The 22,245-nt window shown below is 33.6% G+C and overlaps 1 protein-coding gene across 1 annotated transcript; it reads left to right on the top strand.

Moving 5' to 3' along the window:
- Positions 1-631: 631 nt before the first annotated feature.
- Positions 632-2,400, top strand: LOC149214460 (uncharacterized). Its single transcript, XM_089390910.1, has 2 exons — positions 632-1,139; positions 1,321-2,400. Exon 2 carries the CDS (start codon positions 1,321-1,323, stop codon positions 2,005-2,007), a length of 687 nt encoding a protein of 228 aa, XP_089247036.1. The 5' UTR covers positions 632-1,139; the 3' UTR covers positions 2,008-2,400.
- The last annotated feature ends 19,845 nt before the right edge of the window (positions 2,401-22,245 follow it).

The raw sequence follows: 22,245 nt of genomic DNA, 5'->3' as shown, positions 1-22,245 counted from the left end.
TACGGCATACTCCAGGCCGGTAGTACTTTCTCTTACACTGGTCTTTTGAAATTTTGTTTCTCCAAATTAATATTTTTATTTTATGTAAATAAAATATGGATTTAATCGAAAATATTAATAAAATATGGATTTAATATCGGCCATAAAGATTTAAATGTTTTGTATAGTTATTTTATTTCTAGATTTTTCAAAAATTTTATTTTGATCAATATAAATAAAATTTTAATTTTAATTTTAATGATAAACGGATAAATAAAATTACACATCAGACTAAATTATAGAATAAATAATCTATTTATAATTTTTGAAATTTTGATAATTATATTTTCTTGTTTAATTTATAAAAAATTAATTAAAATTACAAATTTGAATTAGAAATAGTGAAAGCCCCCCTTTGAACTTAAACCAAAATTTGAACAAAATTATTTCACTAAATTTTAATGAAAAATTCCTAACATACCATTATTAATTAAACGTAACTCCAAATTTGACATAAAGAAAAAGCAAGCAAAAATAATTCCTAAAGATATGAACACAAGCAAAGAATCCCAAGAAATATCAAACATGGAAAAAAGCTCCCCCATTTTTCTGGAACAACTTAATGTGTTTTCTGCTGAGAAAACTAGAGAGTTCCTCATCCGATTTGCAGAATAAAGAAATCTGTTCTTTCTGTAAATTGAATTCACCCAAAAATATATTCGAAGAGGTATATTCCATGTGTTTTTTTTACAGTTGAAGATAAGAATCATCTGGTTTGATCAATTTGGTGCTTCATATGTATTACTCAGGCATGTTGTTGGGTGCTTCTTTGGCCATGTTCTGCTCATTTCCATGTAGTGATGGGTTGTCTGTTTGCTTGAAATAATCCATAATTTGATACAGTGGGCACTTCCCAGCACGGGTTTGTCCAGTGGCCGAAGTTGTGAATTTCTTGTTGGCACAAGGAAAGCAGTCCAAATGGCTAAAGGGCCCTATTTAGAAGGTGCTGAAACTAAGCTCAGGTAGAGATTGAGATTGGTCTTTCTGGGTTTGTCTTGATTGAAAAGCGGGTAAGGCCAGTCTGACCAGGTTGGTCTTCATTGGAGGTCATAAGGTCAATCTGACTAGCTTGGTCTACATTGAAATTGAAAGGTCACAAGGTCAGTCTTACTGGTTGATCTTAGATGAATGCAGTAGAGTTGGTCCTAAAAGCAATTTTCATTTCAATTTAAGTTAACAATCTAATATACACCAGCACTTTACTTCGACAGGTTTTAATTATGGGCTTGATCATTTTTGGACTCTTTTTTTATTTTCTGGACATTGTCTGCTGTGTTCTAGATGGCAGGGACTAACATTTTGCCAGGCAAGGTTTTTAGGAGGCTGCCATTTCAATCATGTACAGAAACCAGGAATACCCACAAGAAATTATCAGGATTTGCTGTGCAGAAGAAAGTCCAGTGCCGACCAAGATTGGCAATCAGTAGTTTGAACAATGATGATAAAAAAGAAGAGGATGTGAATGACAGTAAACACGCCATTCATTTCAATGACACCTATGATAGAGTTTCAGCGGTGATTGGGTTTGAAGCTAATGCACCCATAGGCAGAGTTGAATGCACAGGCCTTGGTTGCAGGCCTGTTTTTAGGGACAGTGTGTCCTCTGCTGCAATGTTGCCTGATGGTTGGCTGCCTTATGAACATGCTATGGAAGCATTGAACGCCAGAATTGAGTTCTATAAGGGCATGAAAGTGAATCCACAGGGACATTTTCAAGGGGACTTTGCACGGTATTTATATGAAGTGTGGATGCAGAAGGATCTAGCAAAGAAATACTATGAGCAAGCTCTAGAAATGGAGCAACACAATCCTCAATTGTTGGCAGAGTATGCTGAATTTGTATGGGCTTTGCTGGGGGATGAAGAGAAAGCAGAGAAAATGTTCAGTGGAGCTCTGCGGGAAGATCCTAGTGACCCCAATATCCTTGGGAGCTATGCACTGTTTATGTGGCAAAAAGAAAGTTCATAACCCCACACATAAATGCAGTGTACATATCTTGGTGGTATGTGCGGCGTTGAGAAATATTTCTTTCTTGATGGATATAAAAAGGAAACATCTGTTTTCTATAACACTGGTAATGGGAGTGAACCATGAATATGTGGGCAAAGGGCAAGTCAGATTGGCAATGAGGTTCGCTGCAATTATAATGTAGTGTTTTGAATTTGTTTTTATTTTTTTATTTTGTTGCGTAAATTTGATTCAGTTAAAGAATTAAAATTGTTAGATTTAAATGGGTGGTTTTGGTGGTCTGTAATAAGTGAAGTTTTGGGATTCTTTGTTATAATGCGTTTAAAATAGTCAAAATTGTTATTTTAATCACATGATTTGGGTGGCCCATGGCATGTGATGAATCTTTTAAAAGGCTAGTGGATTCACCATTGCAATGTGCTTTAGTTTAGCAGAGGGCTCACTTCGTTGGGCCAGGATGTTGGTAAGCATGGCTAATTTTTCCCTAATCAAGGTTTTCCAGGGTAAATCATGGTGTGCATGGTTTATGTGTATTATTGCTCTATATGATTTTTATCATTATTTCTCTCATATTGTTTTTATTACTAACAAATGGTATCAAATTCAAGGCACTATTGCATGTAGAAGGAGGTGATAAATGCAAATGTTTACACATTGTATGTTGAGACTCAAACTAACATATAAGATAATATTGTAGCATGTAGAAGGAGGTGATAAATGCAAATGTTTACACATTGTATGTTGATACTGCAACTAACATATAAGATAATATTGTAGCATGTAGGAGGAGGTGATAAATGCAAATGTTTACACATTGTATGTTGAGACTGAAACTAACATATAAGATAATATTGTAGCATGTAGGAGGAGGTGATAAATGCAAATATTTACACATTGTATGTTGATACTGCAACTAACATATAAGATAATATTGTAGCATGTAGGAGGAGGTGATAAATGCAAATGTTTACACATTGTATGTTGAGACTGAAACTAACATATAAGATAATATTTCAGCATGTAGAAGGAGATGATAAATGCAAATTCCTACACATTGTATGTTGAGGCTGAAACTAACATATAAGATAATAATAGATTTATTATTGGATGTTTTTTCTTCAATTGATTTTTTTTAGAGTAAATCATTGTGTGCATGGCTTATGTGTATTGTTGCTATGTACTATCTTTATCATTATTTCTTTCACATTGTTTTTATTTCTAATAAACCTAATGTATGAAAGTCTTATTGTGAAATTATGCTCGTAAAGATCCTACAAAACTATATCTAAATGTCAAATTTGGTGTCCTAAATTTGTCTTCTTGAATCGAGTGTCTTAAGGTCTTCTTGTGCAATTATGCTTGTAAAATTTGTTCTGTGTTATACCTAAATGGCAAGTATATGACCAAATAACAGTTCAAGAAGAGGTTGCAATGCAATGCATTATGTATATATTAAGAATAAAAAGATGGTTTACAATTAGAGGATGGACTATTACACATTATGTATATATCAATATTTCTTATAATAACTCTAACAATGAATAATAAGTATTGTTTCATTGAAAATGGCATGTTCAAATTCAATGAGAGGTATAGTGTGTAAACCAAATAAATATAAGAGATATCACTCGCAATGGCTCATTGATATCTGCAGGATAGATGTGGCTATCCCTTGGAGGCAAAATTGTGTTGATTCAATCTATTTTGCATAATATTTCTGTATCTTAGATGCATCTTTACAGACTACCTAAGGGTGTTATTTCACACATAAATGCTATCATTACAGATTTTAGGTGGTCAGGTGTAAAGGGAGACATGAAGATACATTTGGAAAAGCTAGAATCGATTACTAAGAGCCCAGATTGTGGGGGATGGGGTATAAAAAATACTGAAATATTTGGTTGGGCGTTGTTTTCTTGGAGCTTCTGGCAGGCTCTCTCGGGAATTGGAATTTGGAACAATACCATCTGATGTAAATATTTAAAGAAAAAAGACCCTATAGAATGGATTAGGCAAGGTGTTAAGTGCAATAGAACATCATCCTACATTTGGAGAAGCTTTCTTGCAACGAGAAAATGGTCCATTGAGAACCTTTTCATATACCATGGAACATGAAGCTATACATTGATTAGTAAGGACCATATATATGGAGTGACTGGGGCTCAAAATCTTCCAAACAACATCATCCTACATTTGCAATTCAATTTTTTTTTCACTTAACACAGATCTAGAAAGGATGGGACCCTCTACAACTATTTCCTATTTGGATGAACACAACAGACTTGGGATTTGATGAGGACCTACTAGGTTTATGGAACAATTTTATTTTGTAATTATACCTAACTAGAATGACTTTGGACAGTGAGGATGACAGGTTGTCCTGGTTTGATCTTTCTACAAATGGTCCTATTTATGTTAGGAACATATACAAACATATTGCCTCCTCCTTTAGTGGCATGGAAAACAATAACTGGTTCTCCAAGGCTTGGTCTTTACACTTGCCCAAAAAACTCTTGTTGTTTGGATGACTTGTATGGAAAAAATACAATTCTGACATGGGACTATTTATGTAAAAGAGGGTTCTAGGATCCCGAGAGATGTTGAATATGCCACTGTACTAGTGAATGTATTCTACATCTTTTCATACAATGCATTGTGGTTGAGGAAATATGGGAAATCATTTTACAAAGATTAGGGATCTACGATTCGCAAAGCTACTTTTCTATTGAATCTTGCTTCAATTTTTCACTGAAGGGACTCATAGAAAAGATAACCATCCCCTTCTACATTTGTCGGGGAATCTGGAAAGGTAAGAATGCACAAATTTTTCAAAACAAACCTTTCCAAAAGGAGCTCGTGGCAACAAATATCAATGCAGATTACATGGAATTCTGGAAATTACCAATGCCTAGGAATCCTAGAAATTCATCAAACAAGAATCTCTCTATTATTCTTCCATCTGTTCACTTTGATGGGGCAACCCAAAATGCCATCTATGGTGCGGTGTGGTGATTAATATTGATAGAGAGATAACCTGAAACTTTTCTTGGAACGTTGGGAGCGACACTAACAATAGGGCATAAATCATTGCTTTTTGGGGTTCCTTGTATTGTGCTAGGTGGTTGAAACTAAATGAAATCCATATCTATGGAGATTCATAGGTTACAATCGATTGGATAAACAAATACACTGCCTTTGCCCCTCTCCTTATGGAACATTGGATGAAGATAATTCATAATATTAGGGGCTTATTTCATCGAATTTCTTTCTCCCATGTTCCTAGAGATCTCAGTCAAGAAGCGGATGATCTGTCCAAACAAGGTTTGAATATGGTCCTAGGATGCATCAGGTTTCAATCTACTCATTTGGGGCAGGTGTTGGAGTCTGACTTCATACCTTTTGGAAAAATGTTGCCCCAGTTAAACAATGCGGTTCGGGGTCCTTCCTGGGCCTGTGCAGGTAATCTTCTCACAAAACTCATGGACTTGACAAATGATCAATGGTACCTATGACTCCCTTACTCTTACATACTTCCTTTTCTAATTATGGATGTCCCGACGATGGTAGTTTTATTCCATATTTCCTTGACAATTATGTAATGGTGCTCGATGGTTTTTGATACTCTGTAAATGATCAAAATTAGTGTATGTATATTCAATATGATATATGTCGATATGTTAATACAACCTATGTAACTTTGATAATAAATAAATCATAGTTGTTTTTTTCTCTTGAATAAAATCTTCTTATCTTATAAATAAGGGTATTATATGTATTATATATTAATTTGCAATCCAACTAAGTTATTATCTTAAATTAGATTAATATTATTAAGATTCATCTTAAACTGGGATTTATTAAACATAGAGAATGATCAAATATCTTAAATTAGATGAATATTATTAACATCTATTTTAAAAGTGGGATCTATTAAATATAGAGAAAAATCAATTTTCTTAATGTATAATTTTTTTAATCATATAATTATACATGAAGTATTAATTTTTTCATATAAAATAATTAAGAAAATCACATATTAATATTGATCCCTATCACTATTTAATAAAATGATTTAAAAAATATAGATTAATAAATCTATATTTGAAATAATTCAGAATTGATTTAATTTTCTTTAAATGTTACACATATAGCTTTTCATTTTTTTATGTAATTTCCCTCCCAATTATGTTTCTAATCTCCTTAGAATTACTTAAAAACAAACAAACAAAGAAGCTTCATCTAAATATTTCATTCTTCTTAACCCACAAGTTGATAAAAAAAATATTACATCACAAGTTCATAAATAAATATTACATAAGCATATACAAAAATCGGTTTAGATTGACTTGGAATGAAATCATGTTGATAATAAAGTTATGTATAGAATGAGCATTAATCACACACCAAATTGAAATTATACTATATTTCATACACAAGTAGAGGCTACATGTAGCTTATAGATTACAGATTTATAGCAATTTAGATCCTAAGAAAGTGAATTTGATTAACTAGAAATAATACCTTAAAACCTCACAATTACAACTCATAATCACACAAAATTACAAGTTGCAATCACAACTTGTAATACACATGTAAGACACATGAAAGAAATAATTCTAAGTCCCTACCTTAATGCTTACAATACAAATATTAAAATCACAAATTACAATAACAATATTGATCTTTGTTTCGATGGTCTTCATTAGCACTTACACCCACTCTGAAATCTCATAGACAACACTCTTTCTTCACCATCAACTTCGAGCTACCACTTGACCCATTTAAAATATAACTATGTTTGGCCATCATTGACATACTTGTAGAATTGACAATATTGACATGGGGCTTTCACAAGAAATTTTTTCAAGAAACTAAATCATTCTATGGACATACCGCCACCAGTCAGATACTTAGTTTTGAACTAGCCATTAGTTTCTAGGCAAGAAATCTGGATACTTAATGTATTTAAAATTCAATCATACAACTTGACCTCTTAAACACACAAACATGAGAATTGATTTTCCTAAAACCGAGGCTTCCATGTTAAATCAATAGCCATCAACCCTTCTTCACAGACACACAAAAAATAACCTATAACTAGGGCTACCAACTTATAACATATTGTAGCCAAAATTAAAATGGCATTGTGTTCATAGAGCTTCCAGAACCATTGACTTAATTATGTTAATCTTTTCACTGAATGGTTCTTCATTTGATATTTGAATACTTCAATAATAATAATAACATACTATAACATAAGAAAACTGCAATGCACACCACACAATAAATTTGCAGCTAAAATTCTAGCACCAACAAATTCTCACACATTATCCTCCACACTCTATTTATGCATTTAGTTAGTTGAGTTGAGCCATATTAGGTGGAAAATAAAAGAATAAATTGGTGCCATCTAATTAATCTTTGCATATTTGTATCAAAGTAGCTATGACTATGAAAGTTCCATATTACCATTGTTTTCTTTTGGTCGCCTTCCTCACTTGTTGTTGATATATTGTTTCCTGCATATTGCCTTGGTGTTGATGGACGCAGACAAGATTCAAAATTATTTTCGTAAGCCTAAATTGAATTAATAACAAAACATTGGCCATACACATTCTCAATATTTTCCACTGCAATGTATTCTTCACATGTTTTGCAAGTGGAACTGCTCCTGATAACATTAGACAAACACATCCTCTTGAGCTTCTGCAAGTTATTCTAGATCATCAATGTCTCTTGCTCGGGAAGGCCTGCGATTCCATGCAGAACCCACTTGCTCATGCATTTGGTCATCAGGTTCAACAAATTTAGATGTTTGAGTTGCATGAAGGTCTTGGCAGTTACCTCAATTCCATTGGTAGAGTCCCCAATAGGCCATAAGATGAAAAGTTCATGTGACTGATTTTGGGAGGAATTTCTCGGGAAGGAATTCTAGTCGAGATCAATGCGCTCCATGTTTCAGAGCTTGCCCAATTCTAAAGGTAAAGTAGAATAACTCTCTTCACAGTCTGCAATGACTCAATTAAAGGTAATTTCTTCAACAAAATGCCTACAACTCTCTCACAACAGAGCAATAAACACACACTCTTGAAAATAACTACAAAAAACAACCGAATGGGCATTCACATCAAACAAGTCATTCTCCTATGCTAACCTATATACAACAATTTAAACTTGCAGAATTGGCATATGATCACAACCCCTCTCTTGCTATGATACCAACTTAGAAAAATGAGAGAGTGAGCATTATTCACACATGAAACAAAAATCACACTATATTTCATAGACAAGTAGAGGTTACATATAGCTTATATATTACAATTTTCTAGCAATTTGGATCCTAAGAAAGTGGATATGATTAGCTAAATATAGTAACCCAGAAACTCACAATCACAACTTGTAATACACATGTAATCATTAATTCTAAGTATGCGTATAGTGGTGTCATTTAAAAAATAGGATAATTATTTTACTAGAAAAAAAATTGGAATGGTTGGTGCCTCTAGAAATTCAACTTAAAACTACATGTCTACATCTGCTTGGGAACTTCATGAAATTGGAATATATGAAATAACATGTACACTCCAAACGTCAAGGAGACCGAATGCACAAGTAGGAGGAATAATGTTAGTATTATTAGCATTTACTAAAATAATGTTGGTATATATAAGATATATCTTTCCATACTTAGTACACAAATTGGAACAACTCTATAATTCTTGTTTTTATTGGAAATTCAATAACTTTTCACGTAGTTTAAATAGAATATTAGTTTCCTGTTTGACTTGATACTTAATGTTCTAAATTTACAAGTTGGAAGCTTTTAAAAAATCACCAAAAATTCTAGAAGCCTACACATCTCCCCCTATGATCTATACCTATACGTTAATTTTGTAAGGGTCAACATTACATAATTACTACATTTTTAATTATGACCAACATTTCATTTTTATTATTATTATTATTTTAATGTTAAATGTTAAAATTTACAAACATTTATGCTTACACAACTTCCCCTATACTAGGCTATAGAGCGCCCATCGGCACAATAAACATATAATAACTTAATAAATTTAATTAACACACACACACACACACATTCATAGTCCCAAAGATTGGTGTCTCATATATATATATATAATAGACAAAATGACCATTTTTTCTAGATTTTTTTCCTATCAATTTTTACAAAATATAGTAGATGTTTAAAAGAATCATAAGTTTAGGTTTTTAATTTGCAAAATTAAAGTGCTCTTGTGTTTTTAGGGTGTTGAATCCATTTACATATTCAAAAACACACTTTAAACAATAAGAAATCACAATCTAGCTCAAAATTGTATCACCAAATGCCAAAGGAAAAGAGTATTAATTAGAATATATATATATATATATATATATATATATGAGTAAGTTAAGTTATAAATTAAGACCCATTTAACACCCCTCTCCCATAATTATCCATATTTGTAACCATTAGAATTTATATTTAAATTTAATTAATAAGTATATAAAAATTCAATATTTACAATAATCTGCCCCCCACACACATCTTAAGTCGAGATCTAAAAAATGTCTAGAAGTCTCTCAATTTGTAAACCTTTACTCAAGTTTTGTAGCAAGAATGTTTGCGTAATAAGAGATTCAATCCCACTTGAGACTTGGTTAATCTAAAATTAAATTAGATCTATACTAGTAATATTAAAATGAATATATACATAAATACTCTATAAACAAATTTAAAGTAAATAGCAATAAAATTCATACTTTATAACCATTTAAAATTAATACTCTATTCATTTTCTTTCATATCCTCTTACTTTTTCAACTATCTTATTTAATAGCCCAATGGGTGTGTTTTCTCGGATGTCAGGGTCTCATCGGAGGGTGTGCCATCCTCTCAAATGTCCCTTCCTAGTTAAGGTGTGACAAAGGTTAGTTGTTGGGGATGTGTTAGTTCACAGGTGGACTCATAGCTTTAAATTGACATTCAAGGTGATGGAGTGGTAATGGTATGTGATTAGTGTGGGTAGAGGTGAGGATAGCACGTGGACCTCGATTAATTGTTTCATACCTGTGAGGTTTCATTCTGGTTTTCATTTCCAGGAGTGCAATATCTACTTCTTCTCTTTTCTAGAGCGTGCCTTGATCTTCTTTAATGTTCTGGATAGTTTGTTAAAGTTTGGCCATAGGCTTAAACCTTGAATTGTTGGTTTTGAGTCATGGTTTCAGTAAGTCTACTCATTCGTTGTGTTTTCATGGGTCTTCGAGGGTGATTTCACAGTCATTGAGGGGGAATGTTACTAATTAGGAAATAGTTTCTTCTCTCTGTTCTTGTTTTAAAAACTGTTTAGCATATGTTGCTCTGGGCGTTAGAAAACTTTCTCAATTACAATTCAGTCAAATTGTCCTGAGTCTAGAATTTTTTGGTGGCATTAAGGGTCCAAGGCGTTGTAATAACTTCTCTGTGTTATGTCTATGTATAAGGGGTTTTCACTACTTGTTTATGGGTTGTGTCATGTTTCTGGGTGGTGGTGAGCTTGAGAATTCTTATATATAGGTTAGCATAAGAGAATGAATCAACTAGAGATGGTGGGATTCATGATTCTAGCAGCAAATGGAAACATCGGGAAGAACAAAGAAATGCTTGTGATAAGGGGGTTCTCCTAATAAGAGGCACTGGACTACAAGGATATTATTGCTCCAGTATCTGAAGGATAGGTTTTTGTATGGCCCAAGGGCTCAAGCATAGACTCAATAAGAGTGACTTGTGTTCAAGAGGGAGAAATTGTACATAAATCCATGACTGTGCCAGATGATCAGAAGAGCTTCTAGTACCAAGGGAGAAAAATATTAGGAAAAGTGGAAGGAGAAACCTTTCAAGAGGATGTCAGGGGTTGAGATTGTTAAGATGCTCAGAGACATGAAGTTCTAAGAGAAGTATGCCTTCATTGAAGAAACGATATTAGGCAGTGGAAAAAGAAATTACCTAAATGATAGAGGGATAAACAATGATAGAAGGAACTGCATACATGATAGAGGGAGAAACAATGGAGAAGTAATTTCTTACATGACAAGGGATCAATAGTGGTAGGAGGATTTTCTTCTGTGATAGAGGGATCAATGAGGAGTACCATAGGAGGATTTGCTTTAATGTGAAAGGGAGTTGGCCTCAAGGATTGAAATGAAGGATTTTGTCTAGATACACTATTTCTTGGGATTGGAGAGTCAAATTTGGTGGATCTCTCAATGTATAGGTAGTTGATTTGGATCTTTGACATACCTGGTTAACACTAGGCCTGATATTTTCTTTGCAGTAAGCATCCTAGGCCAGTTTATGGTTGAATCGAGGCATGTACATTAGGTTGCAACAAAGCATGTGTTGAGTTACCTACGTTGTACAATTGGATATGGTTTGAGATATTTCTCAGGTGGTGAAGTGAAGTTGTAGGGATATATTAATTCTTATTAGGTTGGGAGTGTTATGAACAGAGAGAGCACCTCAGGAAGCTGCCAAAACTTGGGATAAACTATGATATCCTGGTTTAGCATGAAGCAACATTTTGTCACATTGAGCATAACGAAAGCGAAGTATATCGCAACCAATGTCACAAGTCAAGAAGTCATGTGGCTTCAAAAGATTCTTGCGGGACTATTTAATCAGGAGCTTGAGTCGACCTTGATATTTTGTGATAATCAAAGTTGTGTCAAGATTTTGGAGAATCTAGTTTTTTATGACAGGTCGAAGCATATTGAGATAAAATATCACTTCATTTGAGACATGGTGCATAAAGGAGCAATAGAGCTTCAATACATATACACATATGAGCATATTGCAGACATCCTCACCAAGCTTCTGTTTAGAGTGAAGTTTGTATACTTCAGAGACACGCTTAGCGTGATGCAAATTCCCTTGTTGAGATGAAGGGTTGATGTCTTTGCAGGAGCAAAGAAAATCATCTCCTTAAGCCATACAAAACTTTGAATGGGTCATAAAGGAATTTGAATAGGGGAGATGGATACATTCACCTAAGAAGCCAAAAGGCCTTGGCTGGTTATATAGTACTTTGACTAGAGGTGAATGGACTGGGGAAATTACAATATTGGACAAATCTTCTCTTGAGAAGCCATAAGGACTTGGCTAGGTAATAAAGGACTTTGACTAGAGGATATAGATGTAATTCATCCAAGAAGCCATAAAGGACTTTGGATAGGCTAGTTGGCCAAGGGCGAATGGTCTAGGGGCAGATTCTCTCCTAAGAAGCTAGAATGAATTGGATGCCAAAAGGGCTTGGATGGGTCATAAAGGACTTTGACCACTAGAGGTTATTGATAGATTTACCTAAGGAGCCATAAAAGACTTTGGTTAGAGGTAAAAGGCCCTGGATACTCACATTGCCTACTCTAGGATGGAGTGATTTATAGACGTGCATGTGAGGAGTTACATTGCCCAATCTAGGATGGAGTTATCTATAGACATGCATCAACATGGCAAGCTCATGAACTTTTCTTATGAAGGGGACATTGTAACTAAGGGGAAAACAATTGCACCCAAGGAGAGTACCTCTCTCACTATGAGGGAGTGTTGATTTTTTTTGTAGCATTGAGAGGTATTCTCACATACCAAGAGGTCTCCTAAGTTGACCTCTAAGAATTATATAAAATAAAATAAAATTTTTATTTTCTAGGGATCATGTAGGCTCAAAATGGTTAAATCAGCCCCCCCATGAAAGGGTGTGTCCCTTGGTCAAAATTCACCCATTTGACCTATATAAATACAAGATGTGCTACTCCACTTTGACTAATTCGAAATCATCAGACATTTCTCTCTCCTATTCTAACCACACGTGTGAAGTCAAAGAAGGATATTTTTGGAGGCCTGACCGAGCTAATTTTTAACTATTTGATTGAGTTTGATCGAGATATATGGTTGAGCTTGATCGCAAAAGAGGCTGAATTTAATCACATAAGAGGATAAGCTGACCATAGATTTAACTACAAGAGTCAACCGTAGGTTCAAAGTTGACCATGCCAAATGTTTGACCATATTTGACTATTTGAGTAGTTTGACCTTCATTAACTGGTTGGAATTTTGACCAAGTTTGAGCGGTGTTTAGACTTGGATTTTGGTGTAGATTTGTAGACAATTTTTGGAATTATAGGCCTTTCTAAAGAATAATTTCTCCTAGAAGAAAAATTGCTAGGTTTTCTCCCAAGTTTGGGTTTCCTAGGATAAATTTGTTGTCCCTATTGTGCATGGATGTCTGTTTATGATATTATTGTTTTCACTGCATTGTTGTTGAAATATTTTGTGTATAATTGCTTAATAATACCAATGACACTATATACATTGTATGAATATTTTTAGGTAGTAATTATCATATCAAAATATTGATTTCTACTATATATCTCGTAGAAAATTCAACAACCACTAATAGATTGAATTATTTTGTCTCTCCATGTTTCACGAGGAGAGGGGAAGGTATGTCACCTTCCTCTACTTAGGATGCCCACTTTGACTTCATTACTTGTCAACACTAGTCAATCCTTCATTAGGTAGATAGTTATGATGAGTAAAGGATGTTGGTATGGGCCTGCTCACGACACACCATAGGGAAATCAACCAAAATACAACAATCAATCATTAACCACGTAACATCCCACCATAGGCTTTCCCTCTTAGAAATTTAGATTTATATGATCCTCCCTTAAGCTCAACCATCAATTAATTATTTTCACATAGATCTATACATACATCTCTAATTCACAAAATTGGGTTTTACATACATGGGGTGCTATAGAAAAAGGGTTGCTACATGATGAGCCTCAATATTGCAACAAGAATGTTGCAACTCCCAAGGCTACCAACTTTAATTATCAACTCGGGGTTTGTACAAACTTAAGAGGTATCAACACTATATGTGCAACATACAATGTGTCATTCCTTTACTGTCATGATGTAATGGAGTGCATGTAATGAAATAAAATCCTAACTAGTTGCAGAAATGGAAACCTTAACCTATTGCAAGAAAGAAAATACAAGGAAGAAAAAAACTATTATAATTGCATAAAGTAAAGATCATTAACTAAATATCAATCATTACATTTCAAAGAGTTTAGATCCATTGACAAAGTTCATTGGATGTGGCAATCAAGAAAATCATTATTGTATTATCCAATTCATAAATTTGTCCATTAACCCAATTCGCTGAGATGTTTTGCATGGGTAAAAGGAAAGTCCTAAGTGGTGTTTATTCCTCCTCAACCATTTATTTAGAGCCTAGGGGTCATGATTCAACCCTAAGGGACAAAAAACAACCTTTTTGAGCAAATATGGGCAAGTATATACATGTTGGAAGAGTGCTACAAGAAACATGTTTTTTATAGGAAGATATAATTCACCGAATGACCAAGAAAATCAAATCCAAATTGGATGGGAAATTTTTTGTTATTGACTAGGATGTCTTAGGTCTCCATTCCAAGTGGAATCACTAAAAAATACCCCTGTTAACACATGCTAAAAAATAACAGAAAATTACTAGTCTAAAATCTAGAAATTCGAGAACTAGTGAGCTAGTTAATCTATCAAATGCCTAACCTAATCAAGTGTGAATGCAATGCGGTAAATTTTGTTATTAAATGAAATGTTTTTGTGATCTAATGCAAGTGGAATCAACTTGGTTGAATCTCGTTAGCATGTTATAAAAAATAACATAAACTTACTACTATTTGCCACAAGGGACTTCCAGAAATTTAGATTTGGGAATAAACAAACTAATCCAAGTAGCTCAATAATTACTATGCCCTTACAAAGCTACTCAAATGACGAAATCATGCTTTTGATCCTGCAAAAGACCTTACTTCAATCATTTAACCCAATTCTACAACAAGAAATCACCAATACTAAAGGCAGAAATAGAAAAAAACAAGAACAAGAGATGCATGTGAATAAGAAGCGAAAATAATAAAATTAAATTATACAAAAGGGCTCTGAGGCTCCTAGGATGGCCAAGCCCAAGGAAACTCAGAGTCCTATGAAGGAGACCAAGGTTTAGAAGCTGAACATGGCACCAATCTTCATTATTTCCGTCAATACAATTACATCCCTGTAAGAAATGAAAGTGGAGCTGCAAAAATACGAGTTCTCTCCAAAAGAAGACTAATAAAAATCGACCCCTAGAGGAAAATTCGACTTGTTACTTATACAAAATGATTAAGAAGCATTCCCCATGAAAGGAGGAAGCTTTCCCCTCCAAAATCCCTCAAATAGTGGATTTGGTTCCCAACACTAGGAATCTGCATTAAATGACAGGGAACACATTCCTAGATTTTCTCAATCATTGGAGCTCCAAAATCTATGCAATAATTTCATAATATCTTGTTGATTTATTATCCAATATTGATCCTCCTGTAGTAGGGAGCAAGTCCCTAAATTATCTCCTCCTCCAAATCTCCATAATCTGCCCAATATTCTCACAATATTCTACAAAAATAAATAATATTAGGCACAAATATGCAATTATCCATAAACCTTTTGAATCAACATATCAAAGCTAAAAAACATTATTAAGTGTAGAAGGAGAGGTTTAATATAGCCGTCGTGTGCCTAAGAAAGGTTAAATAAGCCTTAATTTATGTCATCACTACATAGCCCCCCCCCCCCCTCTTAAGGGAACACCGTTGCCACTGTTCTATACATAGAACAAAAAGTAACCAATGATATTTATATTTACAACTCTTACATTTATTTACACAATAAATAAAAATGGGTAAGATATCCTCATGTGATTAGCCATTTCCTAGGTGGATTCATCTAGATCAAAATGAGTACTTGTTGGACGCGGAATTCAATTCCACATCCAAGGGTGCCTACTCTTGACATTTGAGTAAACTTGTAAGGAGATAAGCCAAAAATACAATAAAGAAAATTACTATTCTTATTTTCCCTCCAAAAATATTTACCCTTGGGGATGACATCATCATCTTAAATCTTATTGGTTCCCTTAAAATTAATTCTGTTTGTACATTTTTTTGTTTTGTTTTGAGACTCATTTTTTACCTCAAAATTCCCCTAATGCCTACAAAAGCATTCCTCTTTTATCTTGATTTCTAATGGGATTGATTTGCATATGCATGTAAATCATAAAACCTTAGTTAGAATGCAAGAGAATGTCGCTCATTATAATCACTCCTATAGGTGATTTGTAAGGGGAGATATGAATTGATTTGCATAGACATGTACATCATGTACCCTTAAGTATAATGCAAGAAAATATCACAGGTCTTTACAACCATTCCTCTTTTATATGGTGAATTTTTATTGGGGATATGAATTGATTTGAACATGCATATATATCGTGCACCCTTAATTATAATGCAATGGTTATTATGGATCATTCAAACCATTCCTTTTTATGGCGATTATTAAGGGAAAGACAAGAATCAATTTGAACACACATATACAACATGTTTAAAATGCAAAGGAATATGACAAGTCTTAGAACCATGCCTCTTTTATGTTGAATTTTGAGGGGGAGATATGAATTGACTACTTACACATAATGTATTCTTCATTACAGTGTGAGGGAATATTACAAGGCATTAGGATCATTCCTCTTTTATGGTGATTTTTAAGAAGAAGACATAAATTGATTTTCACATGTATATACTTCATGTGTCCTTGAATATAATGCAAGGAAATAGTGAAAATAATTAAAATAAGTTTTCTTTTATGATGATTTCTAAGAGATGTAAGATTTTGAAAAATACAATACAAAGATCTTAAACTATCATAAGATTAGTGACCTTAGTGAGAATATTTTCACTTAAATAAATAATAATGCATTTGAAAGTAAACTCAACATCTTTAAATTCTATGTTGCTCATCTTTAAAATGCCAAGGAATATGACAAGTCATTAGAACGATGCCTCTTTTATTATTGAGTTTTGAGGGGAATATATGAATTGACTACATACACATACACATAATGTATTCTTCATTACACTGTGAGGGAATATTACATGGCATTAGGATCATTCCTCTTTTATGGTGATTTTTAAGAAGACATAAATTGATTTGCACATGTACATACTTCGTGTGCCCTTGAATATAATGCAAGGAAACAGTGAAAATAAATAAAATAATTCTTCTTTGATTATGATTTCTATGAGATGCAAGATTTTGAAAAATATAGTCCAAAAATCCTAAACCATCATAATATTAGTGACCTAAGTGAGAATATCTTCACTTAAATAAATAATAATGAATTTGAAAATAAACTCAACATAGTTAAATTCTATGTTGCTCATTTCTCAATAGCATGTAGTTGTCACATATCCAGATGCGTTGCTTGACTATCGAAGCACTTCAAATTAATCCTTTCTTATTTTTTTTTAACAAGTTATTAAGCTAAATTCAAGAATCTAACAACATTGTCATTTCAAATTTATATCTATAAACAATATAACAATGGAATATCAATGCACATTTCAAATTCAAAGCACCACACATCATGAACTCTAAACAAAGATAGATATAAATATTTATTTATATATGAATGCAAGTGCACCAAATTGGTTATTCAACAATGATTTTCCACCTATCCATAAGAATCATTAATGGATTCCAGCTCTACGCCAAGCCATGATAACACTAGTGTGAAAAAAACTCTCTAAGGACTATCAAGCCACTCACCCAACCTAATTTCTTTCGGGTTCATCCAAATTGTTCACCATAGAACTCTCGAATCAACTATCTAGTCATTAATAGCCTTGGCACTCTCTTTCACCAAATCACATAATACAATGGAGATATTTTCTTTCTTTACTCAATAAATGCTTAGGAATATTCTTCCTCTAGTGCTCCTTAGCATGGGAACAAAGAGTCCAATATCTTCCCTGTAAGCACCATTGAACAATAATTCATAAGGAAAATGTTATGTTTCCTACACAACCTAATCTCTAAGCTCCTTTACAGTGAGTCATATTTTTTCTCTAGTGCGCCATCTTCTCTTTCACAACTCTATTTGGTCATTCACAAGTTTGAATCTCAATTTCAAGCATAAGAGTGTTGTTCCCATAGCTTCAGTGATTTCTTTTGGTAGGTGAGAACAAATTCAAATAATGAAAACAATAATAACAATGGTAAAAAAAATGAAAGTATAAGTCAAATCAAATTAAATTAAAAGTGAGCACACTAGAGTAAAGGAGGTTCTAATTAGAATGAAACTTCTCAGATTCATGTATGATGTTGTATTTAGTCTCATGCTCTCATAAAAGTAGACATCCCCACCAATCACCATATGCATTCAATCATTGACCTTTCAATTAAAGATAATTATTGAGATTGAAATAAAAAATATTATAATAACCAAAAAATTGATAATTAGATAATTAAAAATGATTTATCTTTCTTAAACCTTATTTCTTCTTTCCCTATACTACTATAAAATTAAAATTACGCATAAAAATACTATCCAAAATATAACAACCACACCATAATCCTAACTTATTATTAAACTCATACATATTCACTTCTTTTTCTATTTTAAATTGAATTTTGACTTTCAAAAATGATTACAATCAACCTAAATATATATTAACAATAATGTAATGTTACACAAACCTTTATATTAATGCTTTTTATTTATTTTTATGGGTATAAATAAAATTTTCCAATAAGCCTTGACAATCTGGAAATTTTGATATCATGCTTTGTTGCGTTCTCATGATTATGCTTGTCAGTGTCAAAATGATGAAGGGAAAGTGACTGATAATAGCCTCGGATAATAATTTTCTTCGGTAATATTTGCCTCTTACACTTATGTAAGGCCGTTGTCTACCTGTCTACCTGATATAGGTATTGAAATTTGGTTTTTTCTGCATTAATATTTGCCTCTTAGACTAAGGCCGTGGTCTACTTATTATAACTTTGTTGAGTATATTTTATTGTTGAATTTGGTGAAGGTATATTAGAATTGGGAACTCCACTCAAAGCAGGATGTGATTTTGAGGTGGAGGAATTGTATGGACAGTAAAAAGTGGTCTGAATTTTGGTAAAAAGAAATTTAAAAATTTTGCACTAATAGTATTTGAATTATATTTGATTGTGGAAATAGATTCAGTATCATCAAAAATCTTTAAGTCATAAAATCTTGAAGTTTGACAGCGGTAATCTAGATTTACAAAAATCTCTGTTAGACCATGCCAAATTTATATCGGTAATAAAAAACACATTTTAAACAACAAAAAAAAATAAAAATACAAAAAAAACGATTATACCAAATTTCTGAAAAAAACTCAAAACAGTAAGTCTCGTGTTTCTAATTTAACATAAAAGAGAAAGCAAGCAAAAAAAACATCTGAAGATATGAACACAAGCAAAGAATCCAAGAAAGATCAAACAGGGAAATTGGTTCTCCATCTTTCTGGAACAATTTAATGTCCTTTCTGCTGAGAACACTAGAGAGTTCCTCATCCCTTCTGATGGTCTTTCTGTATACTGAATTCACCCAAAAGTATTTTCGAAGGGGCATATTCCATGTGTTTTTTCTAAAGTTGAAGATAAGAATCGCCTGTTTTGATCAATTTGGTCCTTCATATGTATTACTCAGACATGTTGTTGGGTGCTTCTTTGGCCATGCTCTGTCAATTTCGATGTCGGGATGGGTCGTCTGTTTGCTTGAAATGATCTAATTTGATACAGTGGGTACTTCCAAGCACGGGTTCGACCAATGGCCGAAATTGTGAATTTCTTGTTGGCACAAGGAAAGCAGTTCAAATGGCTGAATGGCCCTACTTAGAAGGAGCTGAAACTAAGCTCAGGCAGAGATTGAGATTGGTCTTTCTGGGTTTGTCTTGATTGAAAGGCGGGTAAGGTCAGTCTGACCAGGCTGATCGCCACTGGAAGGTCATAAGGTCAATCTGGCTAGCTTGGTCTAAAGTGAAAGGTCATAAGGTCAGTCTTACTGGTTGATCTTAGATGAATGCAGTAGAGTTGGTCCTAAAAGGTCCTGCTAAAAGCAATTTTCATTTCAATTTAAGATAACAATCTAATATACACCAACACTTTACTTTGACAGGTTTTAATTGTGGGCTTAATCATTTTTAGACTCTTTTTTTATTTTCTGGACATTGTCTGTTGTGTTATAGATGGCAGGGACTAAGATTTTGCCAGGCAAGGTTTTTAGGAGTCTCCCATTTCAATCATGTACAGAAACCATGAATACCCACAAGAAATTATCAGGATTTGCTGTGCAGAAGAAAGCCCAGTGCCGACCAAGACTGGCAATTAGTAGTTTGAACAATGATGATAAAAAAGAGGAGGATGTGAATGACAGTAAACACGCCATTCATTTCAATGACACCCATGATAGAGTTTCAGGGGTGATTGGGTTTGAAGCTATTGCACCGATAGGCAGAGTTGAATGCATAGGCCTTGGTTGCAGGCCTGTTTTTAGGGACAGTGTGTCCTCTGCTGCAATGTTGCCTGATGCTTGGCTGCCTTATGAACATGCTATGGAAGCATTGAACGCCAGAATTGAGTTCTATAAGGGCAGGGAAATGAATCCACAGGGACATTTTCAAGGGGACTTTGCGCGGTATATATATAAAGTGTGGATGCAGAAGGAACTAGCAACGAAATACTATGAGCAAGCTCTGGAAATGGAGCCACACAATCCTCAATTGTTGGCAGATTATGCTGAATTTGTATGGACTTCGATGGGAGATGAAGAGAAAGCAGAGAAAATGTTCAATGCAGCTCTGCGGGAAGATCCTAATGACCCCACTATCCTTGGGAGCTATGCACTGTTTATGTGGCAAATAGAAAGTGCATAACCCTTCACACGTATATGCAGTGCAGTGCACAGAAATGTTTCTGTGTGGATGGATATAAAAAGGAAACCTCTGTTTTCGATAACACTGCTACTTCTTGTGAACCAATTATATATGGGGCAAAGGCAAAGGGCAAGTCTCAGCTTGGCAATGAGGTTCGTTGAAATTATAAGGTAGTGTGTTTATTGAAAAAGGGAAATTTGATTTAATTAAAGAATTAAAGTTGTTAGTTTAATGTGGTGGTTTTGGATGCATGGTTTTGGTGGACTTCGATATATGAAGGTTTGAGGATTCTCCATTATAATGTGTTTAAAAGAATCAAAGTTGTTAGGTTTATAATGGTAGTTTTGTGCATATGGTTTTGGTGGCCCATGCTATTTGATGAAGCCTTTAAAAGGCTACTAAATTACCATGGCAATGTGCTTTAGTTTCGCTGAGGGTTCATTATTGTTACCTGATTTTTCCCTAATCAAGATTTTCCAGGGTAAATCATGGTGAGCATGATTTATGTGTATTGTTAGGTTGTATGATTTTTATCATCATTTCACTCATATTGTTTTTATTACTAACGAATGGTGTCAGATTCAATGGATTGTGGCATGTCGAAGGGGTGATAAATGCAAATGCTTACACATGGTATGAGACTGAAACTAATATATAATATAATATTTCGACATGTAAAAGGAGGTGATAAATACAAATTACAATACATTGTATGTTGAGGCTGAAAAGTCTAATGTGTAAGATAATAAGAGATATATTATTGGATGATTTTTATTCAATTGGGATTTTTGACTAAATCATAGTGTGCATGGTTTATGCATATTTTCATCTATGATTTATATCATTATTTTTTTCATGTTTTTATTTCTAATAAATTTAGTGTATGAAAGTCTTATTGTGAAATTATGCTCGTAAAAATCCTACAAAACTATATCCAAATGTCAAATCAGGTGCCGTAAATTTGTCTTCTCGAATCCAATGCTACATTGGATTTTCTAATGTATGAGGGTAGAACTAGTATTTAATCAAGAGTGCCAAGCCCAAATTTTCCTTCTTGAATCCAATGCTACATTAGATTTTGATGCAGGGGCATCGAACCCTTAATGAAAAAAATAGAGAAAGAAGACTCGTGGACAACCACATGGACAACCAGGCCAACTTTGAACAGAATTCAGTTAATCAACTAATTTTAGTTGAAAATTCAGTTAAGACTGAATGTATGTATAACAAGTTATTAAGAATTCATTAGTGAATCAAGAAGACGAGGAGAAAAACCTGTGCGTGTGAGAGAGGATAAAATGTAGTTGCTGGAGGCTGAGATGCCTTAAATTGTAACCGAGTTTGTAAATAATGAAAAATGCATCTTTGTGAATTTATAAGGAAATGCATCTTTGTGAATTTATA

The sequence above is a fragment of the Pinus tabuliformis genome, chromosome 1_1 (genome assembly GCF_031772625.1).
Source record: "Pinus tabuliformis cultivar Carrire ecotype Pingquan chromosome 1_1, CPIR1, whole genome shotgun sequence".
In the NCBI taxonomy this organism is placed as follows: Eukaryota; Viridiplantae; Streptophyta; class Pinopsida; order Pinales; family Pinaceae; genus Pinus; species Pinus tabuliformis.
The sequence above is the reverse complement of the archived record's forward strand: the minus strand, read 5'-3'. Positions and strand labels throughout refer to the sequence as shown.

What these genes read in the sequence shown, in the direction of transcription:
- LOC149214460 (XM_089390910.1), top strand. Translation starts at nt 1,321, where the DNA reads ATGGCAGGGACTAACATTTTGCCAGGCAAGGTTTTTAGGAGGCTGCCA.